The sequence below is a fragment of the Puntigrus tetrazona genome, chromosome 16, assembly GCF_018831695.1.
Source record: "Puntigrus tetrazona isolate hp1 chromosome 16, ASM1883169v1, whole genome shotgun sequence".
Lineage (NCBI taxonomy): Eukaryota > Metazoa > Chordata > Actinopteri > Cypriniformes > Cyprinidae > Puntigrus > Puntigrus tetrazona.
Window position 1 is genome coordinate 14,631,284 of NC_056714.1, and position 20,089 is coordinate 14,651,372.

At 37.6% G+C, this 20,089-nt stretch overlaps 1 protein-coding gene and 2 long non-coding RNA genes across 9 annotated transcripts in view; 1 reads left to right on the forward strand and 2 right to left on the reverse strand.

Moving 5' to 3' along the window:
• The window catches only part of LOC122359962, a 60,318-nt gene extending 47,887 nt beyond the window's left edge, over positions 1–12,431 (forward strand). For 2 of the 7 annotated variants that reach the window (XR_006252745.1, XR_006252740.1), the window contains exon 6: positions 2,037–4,108. This is a non-coding gene — a long non-coding RNA (uncharacterized LOC122359962). Of the gene's footprint in view, positions 1–2,036; positions 4,109–11,610 lie in introns of those variants that run through there. The other 5 variants (XR_006252743.1, XR_006252742.1, XR_006252744.1 and 2 more) reach the window with 5 other exon arrangements.
• Positions 1,931–7,049, reverse strand: LOC122359963. Its single transcript, XR_006252747.1, has 4 exons — positions 6,310–7,049; positions 5,756–5,857; positions 5,567–5,657; positions 1,931–5,482 (listed from the first exon to the last, which is right to left on the reverse strand). It is a non-coding gene; the product is annotated as an uncharacterized LOC122359963 (long non-coding RNA).
• Positions 12,432–12,604: 173 nt separating the features above from the next.
• Positions 12,605–19,609, reverse strand: il6r (interleukin 6 receptor). The gene is made up of 10 exons (XM_043260201.1): positions 19,104–19,609; positions 17,139–17,762; positions 16,934–17,057; positions 16,080–16,249; positions 15,858–16,009; positions 15,594–15,756; positions 15,002–15,039; positions 14,818–14,875; positions 14,479–14,590; positions 12,605–14,357 (listed from the first exon to the last, which is right to left on the reverse strand). Exons 1-10 carry the CDS (start codon positions 19,192–19,194, stop codon positions 14,111–14,113), a joined length of 1,779 nt encoding a protein of 592 aa, XP_043116136.1. The 5' UTR covers positions 19,195–19,609; the 3' UTR covers positions 12,605–14,110.
• Between the last annotated feature and the right edge of the window lie 480 nt (positions 19,610–20,089).

The window sequence follows — 20,089 nt, forward strand, 5'->3', positions numbered from 1 at the left end:
GTTTTTTGCGTATTTGATTTATGTTTTAGGTCAACAAATAATTTCCAGACAATTTTGAGCTGCTTGGTATATGTATGATTTGACTGACGTAGAGGAAATGAATTAAAATCTTATATAATAGATACCAGATTGTACAGTTCATACCAGGACAATCTTTGGCTCTTGCTGTTGTAAAGCTGCATAAAAAAAGTCAAATGCATGACTAAATGTATGAGAAAGGCTTCCTGCTTCAAACAGAAAAGACGAATGTGAGTTGTTTTCTCCAGTTAAAGTGCACAGCTAAAGTTAGTACACCTCCTCTGAATAAATTCGAAAGATATATTTTCTGGTTGCACCTTACTTTGCTTCTCCAATTTGCCATTCTATTAAACTACATTATCAATTACTTATTGCTTATTTTCAACTACAAAATATCAAAATAAAGCAATTCAGATTCATTGGAAATATGTGTCTCTACATACTTTTCTGCAACCCCTTAATTATGTACTTTACTGCACATTTCCAAGAAGTTTCTAAGTGAAATGTCGAGAGAGTAACGCTAACGTGTTTAATATGTCATGTCTTGACCGTATATATATATATATGTATATATATATCTGTGACCCTGTTTCAGTACTAAAGGTTCGTCACTTTCACTTTTACGTTACTTTCACATATAATATGCATTTGTGGTGCACACTGGAAATCATTTACGGCGGAACTGTGCACTAGAAGGCTGATCATCTGTATCATCTACACATTCATAGTAATCTATCTACTTGAGTCATCAGCCAAACCACTTTAACACTTTAACTGTAGAAAAATCAATGAACTACTCATCAAAATTTTAATAAAAGCATTTTGTCAACAGAAATCCCACAAAGCATTTGCACCTAGACAGCAAGTTTAAAGTGTTTTAATCATTACAAAAAGTATAGCATAGTGATGCTGTGCAATACAGCTAAATAGTAGGCCTAAATAAGTAAACAAGGTAAATAAGTAAATAAGGATTTAACTAGTAATACATCGGATGTATGATGTACTGACAAATATTTCATACTTGCCCAACAGAAAATAGCAGCCACAGTGAAGGATGTAAAAAAAAATATAATAAAGAAAATAATGATTCAGTCTGTCAGTTTGCCAAGGTCAGCCGCTGCTGGTTAATTCAAGGCTTTCCTTTCAGGAGTCATGGTTGTAGTGTAGTTGAAAGCATTTATAACAACTATTTCCCACAGTTGTGTGTTTATTTCGGATTGGGGCTAAACACTGCAGCATGATTAGGTGACAGTTCTATAATTAACCCGCCAGATATAGTGTGCAGTTATTTCTGCTTTAAAGCAGATGTCATTACAAAGAACGCAATACAACAGCTTGCAATACAGTAGTAAGTATTTTAACATGTCAGTCATGACATCTGGCTGCCATTTGATACAACTCTGGTGTTATGCATAGTTTCGCTTCACACTTAACATCCGACGGCTTCATGTCACACTATCGTAAATTTCTTCAGACGATAGCGGTCAACCCGTATGGGTTTTTTGAAAGCAGATATTGCTGAAGCTGATGAAAATGGATTTAAAAATAAATGTGTGAAATAAAGTTGTTTTTTTAAAATGAATAAATATAATTAAAAAGCGAAGAAGTAAACACTTTTTTTTAACTAAAGCCAAGGTAACGCTCATTTTTCATGTAGCGCGCAGTAAAAAAGTACATGAAAATGAGAGCATAAATGCATAAAACTAAGCGTAATTAAAAAATCACGAATTTTGTCGATCGCATCTCTACATAGCGATATAAAAAATAGACTTTGGCGTGTTTATTCTACGCGATTGGTATAGGATCGGGTTTGTGGGGTAGATGCGTCTCAAATGGATGCGAAAACTGCTCATCGTCTGCACGCCAATACATTTCGTATCATATTCAGGCAAAAGTGCGTATTATATGCACGCTAGTCATAGTCACGGTGGAGAGAGAGAGAGAGAGAGAGAGAGAGAGAGAGAGAGAGAGAGAGAGAGAGAGAACGAGGAAAAATAAAACAATTTTAATCTTTCTAGGAACGAAATAAACACTGCAGACACAAAACCACACGCATTAAGAGACGAGAACCGACGACAAAACCGAAGCAAGTTGGAAGTTAAATACACACCGGAATTGAGTGAACTAACACGACACAGAGGACAGACTTATTTGCTCAGAAATACAGAAAAGGTAATATTGTTAAATATTATTGCAATTAAAAATAATGGTTTACTGTTTTAATATAATATAAAATATGTTTGGATATTTGCGAAAGCTGAATTTTGATCAGCATTATCTGAAAATACAGATAATATACAGATAATCATTCTAAAATGCCGATTTATCATCATTGTTTCAAGACGTTATTTTTGTTATTACTGTTTTATTCAATTTATTCACAGTTTCAGAAAACCGCTTCATCACCCCGCGCATTTAATACCGACTACAGATATTGTCTTATTATTAATATCGACAATAAGATAGTGCATTGCATTGTTGCTTTGATCCATATGCACAAAACAATTGTAACAAAAAATCACAATACTAAGGAGAAAAAACGCTATTTTTTAATTATAGTTGAAACTGAAATTAGCTCATGTTAAAAATCACGTTACGTTCAGCGGTAATAATAAAAATAATCTACTATTACAAAACCCATAACTTAACTTTAAGTTGTGTGTCTGTTGTGTGATCTTTTTAAGGGATGTCACGGTTAAGGCATCTCCCCAAAGCCCTGCCTGCTCTTTTTCAACCAGGCAGGCTCATAACAAATAACTAAATAAATTAACAAATCAAAACAAAATAAAAATCGAACAGCTTCCTAAATTATGTTATATCAATTAATTTATTTCATTAATTATTTATTTATTGGGCTGCATTGAAAATGCATATAATAAATATTCTCAAACTGGATATTCCTTCTTGAATGTTTCTAAGGCTCGCACAAACTGTATTTTTTAAAAGAGATTAAATCTTAAAGAAATATGCCTATTTAGCGAAAAGCTCAAGTGTTTTGAAAGTGTAATCATGCTGTGGTTATTTTTTTAATTTAATTATTTTTTTAAGCTGCTATGACAACTGGATCATTCTAACACGTTCATACAGGAGCCTATTTCATTTCTTTGAGTCCCAGGAAGGGCTGAGGATAACGCCGAGGATCCGCGGACACCAGGGCCGTGAAAGCGCTGCAGTTTAGCGTGCAGGCTTATTTGTGTGCGGAATTCAATTGGTTATGATCCATAAATAAAGTAAATAGCTAAACGGCCATATGTATTTAAAAGATTCCCAAATGACACACGTTATTGCAGTAGAATCAGGGCCGCGGCAATACTTTTTTGTCCTTTTGAATGCACCGTGTGTTCAGCACGTGCGATTAGCTGAATATTACTAGATGAAAGATCTCATAAACCGTGATCGGAAATGCAAATATTTGTAGGCTATTAGGCTATGTACGGTGTTGAAAAAACAATAAAAAAAAATAAAACATTTTAAACAAAGCTCGTGCAAACGAGTTCATCGTAATAATTATATATATATATATATATATATATATATATATATATGTGTGTGTGTGTGTGTGTGTGTGTGTGTATAATGAACTCGATTGCACGAGCTTTGTTTAAAATGTTTGCATTTGTGAGCAAAATTTAAAGGTCAGTAATACATATCTCTCCTGATGTTTTTTTTTTTTTTTTAATAGTCATTTCATTATTCTAATTAAATGTAGTCTATCGCCACCTCACCCGTGTAGCCTTAGGTTACTGGAAACTAAAAACTTTTCTTCCACGGAATAAAAAAAAGATAAATACCATTTCAAATCCAAAGAAAATGGCATGGAGCCTGTTGTTTTCGTTTCGTAATTAAACAATTCCACTGACTTGTACATGCAATCACACACACATGAACTTTATCGTGGGCTTTGTTCTATCAACTGAACAATTTAATAAAATGTGCACGTTATTCATATTTTTCTCCCGTACAGGCCATGGGAGGCTATGTGCCAAAGCGATGCCTCCAAGGGGTCTACAAGTGGTCTTCTGACCGGTCAGTTGTTTTAGTAAGGTTAAGCGTAAGCTTATTAAAAAAAAAAAAAAAAAAAAAAAAAACCCTAAGAATATAAAAAAACTAAAATGAGAACAGAAACTAAAAATTGTGGAAACGAAACTGGTGTCATTATTAAAACACTGTCTAACTGAGATCAGGATATCAGTCACTTTTTTTTTTTTCTCTCACACAAGGCAATGAAAACTAGTCTATAGGCCTGAAAGATGAAATAATTCGTTTACTATAAAGGAAAATGCGAAAACAACCGACACCGAGCATTATAACGTCAAAGACAACTTTGCTGCATTTACCAAAATCATAGTAAACTGATCGTAGCTCCACTGCTCTCAATGGATACGATTAGATTAGGATTCATTTAAATTCTTGCAGCAAGCATTAAAATAAATGTATCTTTTTTTTACTTCTCATTTTGTCATGCATGACCGCTCCGACCAAGCACCATTTTTTTTGTATAAGAGCACTACTGGTAAACCCTTTCTTTTCGTAGCCTTGCTTATTCTTATTCCTTATTCCTACACTTCTCCCTTTCTGTATTTCTGTCGTATTCCACATAAAGGCCCACTTAATTGTAATTAGGTAGGCAAATTGCGGTGTAAAGCAGCCTCAAACAGCAGCAATATTGTGCTCAGTATCGTCTAGCTTTTATTTTTTTTAACTCTCTCGAGTTATGAAAGCAGCCTACACTGTTAAGCTGAGACTGTGGGAGGATATGAGTTCATCTGCTACTGAGAATACCGCCACAATGAATCACTAAATTAGCTTCAGGTAACTGGCTGACATAACAAAAAACATTTCATTCCGAGAGTAGGCGGGGCGATCGCACTGTCACGCTCAGGTTGCGCAAACAAACACAGAGATGAAGATGAGAGACGACGATAGTCTTTAACAATCCACTGAGAGCAAATATCACATAGAAGCAAACGATCAGGCAAGCGTAGTAAAAAGTCCATGCAGAGAAGGAGCAGAGTGACACTGGGCGTCCCGGGGAAGGGTTACTAACACCCGCCTCCAGTCAAAGAGACACAGACGGCCCCACGTAACGTCTGAAGAGGAGGAAGAGGAAGAGGAAGAGGAGCTTCTCTCAGCTCTCTTGTATTCAAGAGATTCATCCGTTCAACTGAACTGCTGAGCTGGGGTGTTGTAAATACAGTAAGTGTGCCAGACGTTGAGGTCCGATTCAGGCCGAACTGTTTTTGGTCTGTTCTGAGCATCACCGCGTCGGCACGCCAGACTACATGTTTCTATCACTCTTCTCTTGTTGTCATCGGTGGAGTGGGACTGGACCCCTCGTGACAAGTGGTTTGCCTTGCCTTATATCATCAGAAAAGGTTCAAATGTATTCAGACATTCTAACTAAGACTAAGATTAACTAGTTCTAACTGACCTATTGCTAAAAGACACTAGATACTCTCGCACTCTGGGAAAAAAAATAGAAAAACGGTTTCAGATATCATATACTATTATAGAAATAATATGAGCACACAAAAAATGTACAACTTACTTTATCTTCTTCCGACAAAGTCAGATAACAGATATGGAAAACACAGTGACACCCCCCACGATGAGAACAAGAAGCCAGTCAGGAGAACTTGCTGTAACAAACATGACAACAGAAGTGTGTGCACGGTAATGTTTAACACAAACTCAATCTATATGAGACTAGTTTACAATGTTTACATCATTGTCTTACCACCCTCTTCGTCTCCTGAAGATGTGCGATTTCCTGGCAGGGGGTCATGCGATGCTTTATGTTTCACTTTAAACAAACACGCAAATGCACACTTCATTTGTGCTGAAAAAAAAAAAAAAAAGCTAAAGAACGAACTGTTACTGAGTTCTAATTCATTATCATTGCATGGTGCGGCTTTTCCACATAGTAAAAGCCTAAAATGATCTCCGTGTTGTATTAAAGAAATAAAACAATGCATATGCAAAAACGTAGCGACTCATGCTGATTTAAATGCAAGTGATTTATTTTGGTATTAAGTTTAAAATTTGTATCAAAAATATATTTGATTGTGTTAATGTTAAAGAAGGTCTGTGCACGACACTGTGTGTGTGTGTGTGTGTGTGTGTATATATATATATATATATATATATATATATATATATATATATATATATATATATATATATATATATATATATATATATATATATATATATATATATATATATATATATATATATATATATATATATATATATATCCTAGACTAGAAGTATTGTTTAAATGGTATTTACCTGTATAATTAACAATACAGTGAAACTGTAACACAGTGGTTCCCAACCTTTTCTTGTTTGAGGCACCCTTGGAAAGCCTTTCAAAAGTTCCCGGCACCCTTATAAGGAAATAGATATTTAAAATCTCCGTAGCTTTTTTCTTATTATTTATTTATTTGTTTCATTTCGAGAGTTTGCATGCAACAACACCTTATACCTAGTCCTAGATGATATGAGAATACTGTTTACACTGATTCTGCCTTAATAAAAAAAAATAGTATTACGATACAAATATGCAAGGAAAAAATCACAGAGGCTTAAATTAGTTTCTGATAGTTAAGTAGAGAGCGACAAACACAGTTTTAGCTTATCACAAGAATTGCACTCGATCACAAATTTACGTGCACTCGTGCACGTGCTGCTTAATACAATATCTTCTGCCTCCTTTGAGTCACCAATCAGTACTGAGGCATGCTGGCGAGTGGCGACTCGATGTGCGCCCTGTGCTGTACGTGTGTTATACGCGTCAATCCACAACCCTCACTGAGGAACGGGTGGGGTGGAGAAGGACTCTCCGCTAGAGACCTGCGCGGGACAGATTTTTCATTCCCGCTCCCGCAAGGTTCTGTCCCGCTCCCGCAACAATATAGATTATTTTTGTCCCGCTCCCGCCCGCAATATTCAAGTTTTGTCCCGCTCCCGCCCGCATGTAAACATTAAAACTGTGCACACATGACGCTTCAGACCTGAAGTTCCAGACTTGTGGCTGCTGTATGCGAGTATTTTGCTGCATTTGTCGCAGCTCGCAAAGGGAAGGTGCTTTCCATACCGTCTTTGTAGTTCTGTATGTTCCTTTCTTTAATAATGAACTAATATCTGTAGCACTAAGCGCTCCACCTGTGTCATGCTCTTCAGACATTTTGCCTCGGTGTGGGTCTATGGTCTTTTTTTCCTCGAATTTACGTTATTTTGAGTTGTTCGTGTTGCTTTTGTGCAGCAGATAAATAATATTTTATTTCTTTTTAACTATTTAATTTTAAGATATTTCCATTTTGCGGGAGTCCCGCAAATAATTTTATTCTCCCGCAACCCGCACACACGAGGACCTTACCGCCCGCACCCGCGTTCACATATCAAACCTCGTCCCGCGCCGCACTGGGTTGCGTCGGGTCCCGCGAGACCCGTGGTACTCCCGCGGGATTGCAGGTCTCTACTCTCCGCTATCTCGGTAGTCCTCTCCCTCCCTCCCCCTCTCCCGCCAAGAGAGAATGACGTTAGTGCAATTTTTTCTCCGAAATTTTGGCGGCACCCTCAAAAGATCTCACGGCACCCCTTAGTGCCGCGGCACACCGGTTGGGAACCACTGCTGTAACAGAACAAAAATGATATCATTAGAGTCATTCAAAATGAGCACATGTATTTGTTCAGCACTCATTCTCAATGTGTAAGAGACAGGTGTATGTTTGCTGCTTCTGCCTGAATGTTCTCGCAGTGAAGCTGCCACTGAAGGTCTGTGCAGGTGCTGGCTGTGAGCTTCCGGTGAGTCACGGCCTGCGCGAGCCCTAAACTCTCCCCGGGGTCCGTTGAGTCTACGATAAATGTTTGATTCTATGAAAAAAAACCCAGAACCATTATAGTTTATATCGGTAATATTGTATCTTGTCTTTTAAATGAGAAGAAAAACAAAAAGGCGTTCCCACCAGGTGATACCACCCATGTTCACAGTCCCGATCTCTCAGGTCCGGGATCTTTTCTTGAGGCACCTGGTATGTAAAACCCTCGGGAGTGACCATGTTCTCGCATAGCACTTCCTGCGTTGTGGGACACTCTGAAAATTACATTAAAAAAACCATGTGAAGTGAGTGGACACACGTGTTCATTTCCTCTCTGGCGCTGCACTAAATGATGTGAAAACTATAGCCCGCACAACCTTAACGCGGCGTTTTGATTCATCCATTCAGAACAAACAGCAAAGAATTATAGCAAATGGTTATAGCGTTCATTGAGCATCGCTACGGATGCTGTCGAACAATGCTTTTAAGCTGACGTCTAATGAATTAACGTTACATAGGCGTCGCTATGATTCAAAACTCTTACCGTACAACTTTTGAGAAGGCAAACGATATGCCGCGCATAGGCATATAGCGATCACGCGTGTCGTCGAAGTAAGACGGATCATATCTGCCGTGCGAGGTAGAACCGCAAGATGAATGAAGACTGCATTTAAAGGGCAAGCGTACACAGAAACACACTCAGCCTTCTCTAAAGGCTCCTGAAAAGATACACAAAGATTACACTTAATTTCCATTCAAACTCAATCAGAACAAATATAATGATGATTACAAAAAAATAACACGGGGAAAGAAAATTACATAAAGACAAAGAAGTAGAGGAGTACATGTATTTCACATTATGAAACCAGTCCTCTAATAAAGAAGACAAATGCTTTGGTACTTTTCACCCCTCTTAATCTCTCCAAATATGTCATCTAGGTTATTATCATTTTTATTTTGTATGATGCCAGTAATTCTAAAACCCCACGTTTAATGCAGACAGTATCATACGTGCCTTTTAATTTTCGATTACATTCACGACTGCTTTATTTAATTCAGCTGCAGAATGGCAAAACATATGAATGATATGAACATCATATCCTTTGTGTCTCCATCAAATGCATTAGTTAATTAAAAATATTTGGACTTAATATTTTGTAACCACCTCAGGTCAGGTAGCTAGATATTAGCCCGTTAGTATAAGATTATAATGTTTATCAAATACTTTCATAATTACTAATCACAACTACTGATTATATTCTTGTACATTTTAAGCCGCCTGATTTTGCTGAAAATATATAGGCTAAAAACAAATAGCTCTACCTATGGGGCAAAATACACCTTTGGTACAAATTTAATTTTGGGGTAAAAATCTAATAACATGAAAACTGGAACTCCTGGACCCTCACTCACCAATTCTGGCAGATGTTCTTAGATTCACAACAAGATTGCTTGTTGTATGCTCGTTATAAGAGTCTCACACCCTTGCCGGTACAGTGATCTTTTGCAAATATTTGTCCGACTCCTGTGTATGGCCACAAAACTCTGTGCTACATGTGTACATCATCAGAGAATAACACTGTATAATGGCAACATACTGAACTGTACGACCAATTGTCAGACCGGGTGTTACACAGTGGATCCTGCAGCCTAAATGATATGTTTGAATAATAAGTTTTTAATTATGTACAATAATAGTGATTGATATAATCATTTCTATTAATATTTAATAAGCCCAGGATAAATTATAATTGAGAGTTACCCCAATTACATGACAAAAAGTACCAATTGAATTTGATGTATATATATATATATATATATATATATATATATATATATATATATATATATATATATATATATATATATATATATATATATATATATATATATATATATATATATATATATATATATATATATATATATATACAGACGTGGACAAAATTGTTGGTACCCTTTGGTCAATGAAAGAAAAACTCACAATGGTCACAGAAATAACTTTAATCTGACAAAAGTAATAATAAATAAAATTCTATAAATGTTAACCAATGAAAGTCAGACATTGTTTTTCAACCATGCTTCAACAGAATTATTAAAAAAATAAACTCATGAAACAGACCTGACAAAAATTATGGTACCCTAACTTAATATTTTGTTGCGCAACCTTTTGAGGCAATCACTGCAATCAAACGCTTCCTGTAACTGTCAATGAGACTTCTGCACCTCTCAGCAGGTATTTTGGCCCACTCCTCATGAGCAAACTGCTCCAGTTGTGTCCGGTTTGAAGGGTGCCTTTTCCAGACTGCATGTTTCAGCTCCTTCCAAAGATGCTCAATAGGATTGAGGTCAGGGCTCATAGAAGGCCACTTTACAATAGTCCAATTTTTTCCTCTTAGCCATTCTTGGGTGTTTTTAGCGGTGTGTTTTGGGTCATTGTCCTGTTGCAAGACCCATGACCTGCGACTGAGACCAAGCTTTCTGACACTGGCTAGTACATTTCTCTCTAGAATTCCTTGATAGTCTTGAGATTTCATTGTACCCTGCACAGATTCAAGACACCCTGTGCCAGACGCAGCAAAGCAGCCCCAGAACATAACAGAGCCTCCTCCATGTTTCACAGTAGGGACAGTGTTCTTTTCTTGATATGCTTCATTTTTTCGTCTGTGAACATACAGCTGATGTGCCTTGGCAAAAACTTCGATTTTTGTCTCATCTGTCCACAGGACATTCTCCCAGAAGCTTTGTGGCTTGTCAACATGTAGTTTGGCATATTCCAGTCTTGCTTTTTATGATTCGTTTTCAACAATGGTGTCCTCCTTGGTCGTCTCCCATGTAGTCCACTTTGGCTCAAACAACGACGGATGGTGCGATCTGACACTGATGTTCCTTGAGCATGAAGTTCACCTTGAATCTCTTTAGAATTCTTTCTAGGCTCTTTTGTTACCATTCGGATTATCCGTCTCTTAGATTTGTCATCAATTTTCCTCCTGCGCGCCACGTCCAGGAGGTTGGCTACAGTCCCATGGATCTTAAACTTCTGAATAATATGTGCAACTGTAGTCACAGGAACATCTAGTTGCTTGGAGATGGTCTTATAGCCTTTACCTTTAACATGCTTGTCTATAATTTTCTTTCTGATCTCTTGAGACAACTCTTTCCTTTGCTTCCTCTGGTCCATGTCGAGTGTGGTACACACCATATCACCAAACAACACAGTGATTACCTGGAGCCATATATATAGGCCCAATGGCTGATTACAAGGTTGTAGACACCTGTGATGCTAATTAGTGGACACACCTTGAATTAACATGTCCCTTTGGTCACATTATTTTCAGTGTTTTCTAGGGGTACCATCATTTTTGTCCATGCCTGTTTCGTGAGTTTATTTTTTTAAATAATTCTGTTGAAGCATGGTTGAAAAACAATGTCTGACTTTCATTGGTTAACATTTATAGAATTTTTATTTATTATTACTTTTGTCAGATAACAGTTATTTCTGTGACCATTGTGACTTTTTCTTTCATTGACCAAAGGGTACCAACAATTTTGTCCACGTCTGTATATATATATAGATATATATATTAAAGGAGATAAGCCTGTTAGCCTTGATCTCATGTAGTCAAGTGGTCCAATACACTGATTAATGGCTCCATCTAGTGGTCATTTAACAACTTAAACCAGGCAGTTGATCCTACATGCTCCAAAGCTACCACAATCATCCCAGTTCAAAGAACACTGAATCACGTGTCTAATCTTACTTTTAAAGGGAACAGCTTCGAATGACTCCAAGAGAGCGCAGACTCAGCATGCTCCTCTGACCATCAATGGCGCAGTTGTGGAGAGAGTGAACATCACAGAGGACCTCTCCTGGACCAGCTGCATGCCCCTCCCTCCAGGACATGCACAGCACCCTTAGCATTACTCATCATACAGCTTCTTTAGACTGCTGCCATCAGGGAGAAGACTCCGTAGTCTCCAGGTCAGGACCAGCAGACTGAAGGACAGCTTCATACACCAGACTGTCAGGAAGCTGAACTCTGCCCCCCTCCTCTCTCTTACTCCACCTTCTCCTGAACCTTGACCCTCTGACTACCCCTCTGGTGTAGGAATTACAACACTTTGCATATGTACCTCCCACGTGTTAAGGTACCGGGGAGGTCAGGTGAAGATCAGGTGAAGATGTAGCCGTCTGAAGCTTCAGAGTTCCCGCTCACATTGTAAATGCAAGCAGCAAAACGAAACCGTCTTCTCAGAGGGAAGGGAAGTTCTGGGTCAGGAGTGGCCCAGAACAAGACATTATACTTTCCTGTCAATCCGTTTGATCCCAGCGAATTCCTCTTTAGATGAACTCTTCTTGTATGGACTTTCCCCTAGAGCTGGGTAAAGTTTTGTTGCCGACCTAGGCTTGAAATAACTCCTAAGGTCGCATGATACCAGTTTCACTTCTAGCAGGTGGTCTTGGTTTTTTCTCCTTTTTTATTCGAGTAATGGAAGTGATGTGCGACTTCCCAGTCTTTGCCCAGTAAAGGAGTTGAAGGTCTATGTCAACCACGTAGTCCAGTTGCATAAATCTGACAATAGTTTGTATGTTTTAGCGTTAAAAACAATGGTGCTGACGTCACCAGAGAATGTCTCATTGTTTGGCTGATGCGGCCTCTGAAGAGTGTGTTACCTTTGATATTTCTGGGGTTAGTAAGTATTTATAAAGTGCCAAAAGAGTAATAAGTATTCCAAAGAGCAATGAACAAACTAAATTTAAATATCATTCAGCATATTCATATATTAAGCAATACAACTGTACAAACACTGCACAATATTCCTTGTTCTATGCCTTATTCACAGAGATTGACTCTCCCTGGCCTGGAGTCAACTGGTATTACAGTAAAGCACAATGAAAAAAAACCCCTTACTTCTGGTTAATAGCTTGCCATATTTCCAACAGGGGATTTCTGTATGTAAATTTACTTTCATCAGCAGGCTCGTTGGCAAACGCAAAACTTACCTTTTAAGGACTATTCCAGGTTTGATGCAAGTTAAACTCAATCAACAGCACTTGTGGCATGAAATTTGCCTTTTCTTCAAAGCGTAAAATAAAAATCTGTTTTACAGTGGAAGTGTATGGGGCCAATCCATACACATTAAAATCCAGAGTATCAACAGTACAGAAACAAGAGGAAAATGTATACGTTTGAAGGAATAATCTAAGATGCCTTCAGACCATCAGATTCTAGAACTGACAACCGCATTTATCCTGTTCACACAGTGACTTATAGTAGCGTCAAACCAATATTCATCATCAATAATCACGGTAACTAAAGACACCAGTTCATCTGCAAATCTTCAACCACAGACAGCAACCTTTTTATCTGATTGGAGAGGTGGATATGTCATGTTCATTTAAAACTCTATAAACCGCAATCTCTTGCTTCCGCTGTTATACGCGTGTTCACGAGAGAGCAGCATTCCAGCAGATGACGCAGGACATAGATATAGCAAAAGCTCTGGTGAAAGGACAGGAGAGAACAACAGTCATGAATTAAAAGTGCAAAATGAGGATTTGTAAAGAAAAATGTAGGAACATTTCAATATAAGCCAAGAGCTTTTCCTTCGCTGCAAATAAGACCTGCTAAATGTAGGTCTTGTGAACACATGTTTGACAGTTAATGGAAGCTAGAGATTATGGTTTGAGAAGTTTTTCTTACTCAAACACTTCACTCCACTCCACAATAATTTTTGTTATGGATGGACGCACTTTATCTTTTACAACTTTATGACGGATATATTATAAAAATGTAATAATGCAATGCATAAAACATAAAAAAAAAAGTTTCAACGGAAGAACTGATTGGCCTAAATGCTTCTGTAAAACTGTGAGCTTCACATCCTCCACAAATCGGTCCCATTCACTTTCACTGTAAGTCACCATAATATCGATTCTTATATTTATTTTAAAAATTGATATTTTCTTAAAATGTTGAATTAGATTATTAACATTCCTGTAAGGCATTCGGCAGACATTTAAATTCAGAGCTATTTATAAAAGAGCTTTAGCTTCATACGACTGCTGTGGTCAGGTAGGACGCACTTTGTAGAAATCGCTTTTAAAAATTCTTATGTACAAACGTTCTGATAGTCATCAAAAATAAGGTAGGCCATGATGAATTACTTTGTCTATACAGTGACACTCGACATTGAGTTGCCACTCGCAATACTGTTACTGAGTAAAAATCAGTGAATCTTAGTCTATTACAGTATATTTCTTCTGTTCACTCATGTCTGTCTATGTCTGGACAAAGGAAATAATCAATGTTATGCAGATGAATGCACTCCTGTAGCTTTTGTTGCACAGGAAGGAAGTCTGGCTGGCGGTGTTTGGGAGGAGACATCAGTGACTTTCCCTCCTCTGGAAGCTGCTCAGATTGAACAGGAGCGGGAATGGGTCGAGGGGAATGAAGGAGGAATGCAAAGGGCAAGGACTGTTTTCCTATTCTAGACATGAAATGCAGTCTATTCCTATAAGAACACAAAGCAAACGGGATAAATATGAGGAGTGAATGGAAAAAACCCAAGAAACAGACTTTGAACAACTTCACTTTTTAAAAGTAAATATTAAAAGATGGATGTATAGTTTTACCTGAGTAAACAGACTGTGAGCATGGTGAAGACCACAAGAAAACATGACATAATACACGACACGTACAGCCACACTGTAGCGTATTCAGTTTCGTCGGCTTCATCAACTGAACCTGAGAGATAGAAAGTGAATGAGGACAGAGGTGAAATGTCAAGGAAAGCTGAAGCATGGAAATTACAGCACATTGTTAAACTCCAAATGTGTTATGGTGAATATTTCCTGTTTTGATTTTCCAGTAAGGTGCCACAATCATTTCTTGTCTGCTTTTGTTATAGAGTTAACAGATGTGCGAGTAACAGTACCTGAAAGAGAACTATTCGTTCTCTCGCTCAGACTCACCTACACCAGGGTCTTCATCAGATCCTTCTGAACCGTCAGGAAACACCTCAAGGGACCCCTGAGTGACAGTGGAATAAATAATAAACATAAATGTTTAAATATTTAAATTGTCTAAATGGGTACAAAAAAACATGCGGAGATATGTCAATCTGTTTGTGAATTATATTTTGTTGAATGAGCTCACCAAAGTAATGCTCTCAGAGGTAGTAATTATCTCAGGAGCTACAAAGAAATGCAAACAAGCATACAAAACATTTTTAGGTTGAATATAAATGGCTGTCACAATCTTAAAGCTTTCGTTTCGCTCCTTCACAGCATCGTTTCGAACAAGAATAAAAAAAACATTTGTTTGTTTGCGTCCTAAAAGCAACTAAAACAGTGTAGGGCTATATATTCCAATTCTTGAGAAAACATTTACATTAGTCCGATTCTGATTTTTTTTTTATTTCAACCACTGTTAGTCTAGTAGCAATTTTGGACGTTTGTTGCAAAGCCCTGTCCTTTTTTTCACAGCTTGCCCGGCAGGCTAAAAAGCAATCATACGCTTTTCCCAATGCAAACAGTGTAAATTATGTTCTCATAAGCACAGAATCTGGACATGATCTGTTCAGAGCCTCTTATCTGATGAACACCGATCTTTGCTCTCTTAAAATCAACAACGTATGTATGTCTCAAATACACCAAATATGCCAAAACTGGTCTAATTTCCGTATAGCAGCACACTGTTTAGATAGATTAATATTGCAGTATTAAAAAAAAAGCATGTATTTTGTTACCCGTCCAAGTGACTGCACAGAACGGGTCAGTCCAGTCACTCCAGACGCCTTCGAACTCATCCTTGGCTCGGAGCTGCACTTCATACTGAACGTGTGGCAGAGCATCATAAATCATCCAGGACAAATGTCTGTCCGGCCTGTCATCTATCAGCACCGACTGGTACTAAATACACACACAAACGCACATAAATACAGCCGCAGACTATACACATAACCCAAGCTGTTGCGTTTCAAGAATTATACACGTAAGCCTTCCCACTTTACCTGCTCCTTGAGTTGTGGTCGGTATCTCAGCTGGAAGTGCAAGGCATAGAAGCCATGCTTCCAGGTGTTGGGATAAGACCAGGAGACATTAAGCCTATGCTTCTTGCCCTCAACCGCTCTCACCGACACTTGGCTCGGAGGGTCTGGCTTAACTACACAGAAAAAGATTGTTGTTTCACCAGCACATTGGTGGAGCGATAAAAGAAAAGCACAAGCACTCACTGATGTCGTGCAGCTTGAAGCTGAGGCGAGGGCTGAGGGCACCGCCTGCCGCGTTAGACACACACAGCTTTGCTCCATAAAGATCTCTGTCACCCTCCTCCACTTGAAAGACGCACCAGCAGCGGGAGAGGGAGAATGAACAAGGCACACTGGTGGCATTGCTCGAAAATCTTTGCAGAGAGGAAAAAGTGCACCAAAATAATTCAGTCAAATTCAGTGTATTGTCTTATTACCTTACTGAAGTAAAGTTTTAAAATGAGGAGGCAGTTCACCTCAAAAAGGTACATCTACACCACTGAAACCTTAAAAATAACCGTTTTGTAGTGGCCTAGTCACACGTTGGTGGGCAGAGTTACTGTAAATAGTCTTTGCCAACAATGCAGTTCAGCTGTTCATTTTACTAGTCAACATTTTTGTTTCCCAAGACACACATTTCATTTCATCAAGCTAAATGAGGCATTTCCTCCTCTCACGTAATTTACCCATTAATTCTCAATTACCCCCCCACTAAGCAGTTAAAGCAAAAGGAAATACATATGGCACTATTAGACATGCGCAAATCAATATAAATGCGTATAAAAAAATTTAACTCATCTCTTCCTCTCACACATAACATTATGTTCATACCTTTTTTGCAACAATAGTTTTTTTATATATTTTTTTAATTGTATTTTTTTAATTTTTTTACACATATTTAAAGTATATATATATATATATATATATATATATATATATATATATATATATATATATATATATATATATATATTTTTTTTTTTTTCATTATTATTTTATTCATATATTATTTAGCTGATTACTGCTAAATAATTCCATTACGTCGAACACAAGCTTACCCTTTAAAAAGAAGTAGGTAACACAGCGGCTGTGGGGTTACTGGATTTTTCGATGTCCACTCACAGGAGACATTACTCGTGTGAAACGTCCTGTAGCAGTAGAGAGTGGGTCTCTCTGGGGGCACTGTGAAAATAGCGCAAGGATGTGAATTTAGTCTATATCTGTAACCCGCTTATCAAAATGAGCGCGAAAGACGGTCCTCACCCCCTACACGGATTCTGAATGTGGAAATGAGTCTCTCTCCTCTGTAGCAGCTGTAATTCCCAGCATCTGCCGAGCTGAGATCAGGCCGTCTTAAAATCCCTCCCCTTTCCACTCCAGCATGCACCTGTCGTCCATTGAGAGTCCAGCGTGTTCGCTTTTTGATGCCTCTTGTCACCCTGGACCTTTCCTCTTCATAACCGTAGTCCTCATAATCATCTTGCTCAAAATCTGTTCCCACGGTGACACCAAAGACCTCATCCTCCTGTCCAGTAGTTTGAGCGACAGCACGTAAAACACGTCTAGGTGCGGCTTGTTCCTTTCTTATGGTTACAAGTGGCTTAACGGTGACCGTTGAGTCCCTTTTAGCTTTGGTATACTTAGCAGAATCAGTCTTCTGGTATGTCCCAGTTGTAGCATTTGGCTTTATACTGGTTAGCTGTGTAGCATTAGCATGACCTTTTTGGGATGTCCAGCTGACAGTGATGTGTTCGCTCTGCTTGTTTCTGTATTTTTTATTCATGACACTGGCCGAAGCCAACGGCACACCGTCCACAGTGATAAAACCTCTGCAGCCAAACACAACATTGCTTCCTGACTTCAAGACCAAAACTCCAGAAGGGGGCTCTGTAAAAGGCCCCAAAAACGGTTTTAAGAATAATTAATCACATTAATCAGTTTTTTTGCTTATGTCTCATACATACTGGTCTCTAAAGTACATTATACCCACAGTTCATTGCGTCGGTTAAATATGGAACAAATTTTTGCAACAAATTGGTACTTTTACTTTCAGTTCCTTTTATTAAAATCTTCCAGATTCTTGTCCACAATCACTCTTTCTTTCTGTCATTTTTGTCAAGTATGCTGACCAGTGGACGTGATTTAAAGGCAATACAATGTCATGATGACTATAAAAGGACATAAGGGAATCACTGTACGTATAAGAAAATGGAAAAACTTTTTTAAACAATAAAGTATTACAGAAAGCCTATAAAATCCACAATTTGGCTCATTTTTATGCCATATGCAAACATTTGCTATAATACCAAAACAATCTTATTCATAAATGTATACCAAGTGTGAGTGTTACTTCGTTTATGCACACTTTTTGTTCCTGTAAGTCTGTAGGAAATAAACTGTTTAAGTATGTTTACTAACAATGTCCAACAATAGACGCAATTCCTTCCACCGCAGCTTAACACGCAATTTTTTCATTTCCGCAACATCTTAAATGATGTAATTATGTAATAAAATGATGTATTTAAATAATTGAATTAATTATTAATACTTTTGCCCTTAAAAAGGTCTAATTTGTTTTGCAATAATAACAAAGTTAGGATTTAATGTATCTGAAATATACTTACATTTTTTTTTTACTATTATAGCTTGATGCACAACCACTTTTTACATTCTTTTCTTTCCACAAATCACACACATTTATTTACTTTTTGTTTTTATAGTTTTTGAAAATTATCATTTTTAAACAATAATTAAATAGTTTCTATTATTATATATATATTTTTTAAAATATTTAAAGTGATTATTCATATGTTTAATGATATATATATATATATATATATATATATATATATATATATATATATATATATATATATATATATATATTTATATTGAGATTAAAGCAAATATAATAAATATAATAATAAAATAAAATGAATTCATGTGAAGTAAAACGTTTCTAAGATGGTTTAAATGTGACCTCTTCCTTGCACCAAAGAATGGTCCCGTGGTCAAATTGTTAAAATACTAAAAGGATTTCTATTAATATCGAGCGTTTATCATTAACCATTAACCATCCAACCAGACAGATGAATCACTCCGACTACACATCTACAAGAAGAATAGCATGAAAGAGACGCAATATCAGTCTAAATACTCAATACAGGTCAAGAATAACTGACTTAATCCCGTAAATTCATCCGAAAGAGAAAAGAAATGTTGAATTACCTTGTCGAGGACACAGCTCTTCTGGGACAGGCTGAACTTCAACCACAGCTAACACACCGAGGAGAAACTGGAGTGTAGATCGCGCCCACATTATAAATGAGATTTTATGTCCAAAAAATAATCAGTCACCAAAATATACAATATGGGCATAACGGGTCATAATGTCAACCTTTTCAGCAAGTTTAACGAGACGAAAATCACGTTTTCCTCCTAGAAACATTTCAAATTGTTAAAAAAAATCTTAACAATCTAAATGTAACTGTTGCATTAGATCTATTTGTTAATCCACGATACAGACTTTGGTCCAGGCGGGAGATACTCGTTTAACACAAGAGTAATAATATTGGCAGCTGCAGCTAGATTTCGATCCGGAGCTCGTTTGTTTGTGAGAGAGAGAGAGAGAAAACTACAACCCCTTCCTCTCCTCCCCGCACATTATACTATCTGTTACTTTGACAAATCCGCTCTTGCGACACCAATGGCCCACAAAGACAAACAAGTTCCTATTTGACAAGGCAAAGACCGAGAACGAACTAATTCTGTTTGCGGTCAGTTTTATACAACATTACTACGTGACCCAAGCCCTGCCGTAGCACCCGAGCATCGCCAGAATAGGCCAAGTCTGCTGCTAGCAATAGGATCATAACACCTTTTATAAATACATTTCATTATTAATTAGAAATAGTTCCCAAAATGAATTACCCACTGTAACGTTGAGCATATATCAGCCGTGTAACACAAAAAGTAGAAATTCGAGCTGTAGAAGCTTCATCAAAAAACGCCGTAAAGCGTGATATAAAGGTCCACGGCTGCTTTTCTGTGGTCGTTATTCATAACGCTTTTACTGGACCATAACTGGATCACTAAATCAGTGAGTCGACCTCTGGAACCGGATCAGCTCAATTCATGCGCGAATCATTTAAACTGGTCTTGTTCACCGTACGAACCGATTCACTGACAAGATTCGACTCAAAAGAACGAATCGT

What these genes read in the sequence shown, in the direction of transcription:
- il6r (XM_043260201.1), bottom strand. Translation starts at nt 19,194, where the DNA reads ATGTGGGCGCGATCTACACTCCAGTTTCTCCTCGGTGTGTTAGCTGTG. An exon ending in AGAGCTGTGTCCTCGACAAG is followed by an intron (nt 17,763 to 19,103) that starts GTAATTCAACAT and finishes GGCCTTTTACAG; the next exon opens with AGCCCCCTTCTGGAGTTTTG. An exon ending in CTCACAGTCTGTTTACTCAG is followed by an intron (nt 14,358 to 14,478) that starts GTAAAACTATAC and finishes GTGTTCTTATAG; the next exon opens with GAATAGACTGCATTTCATGT.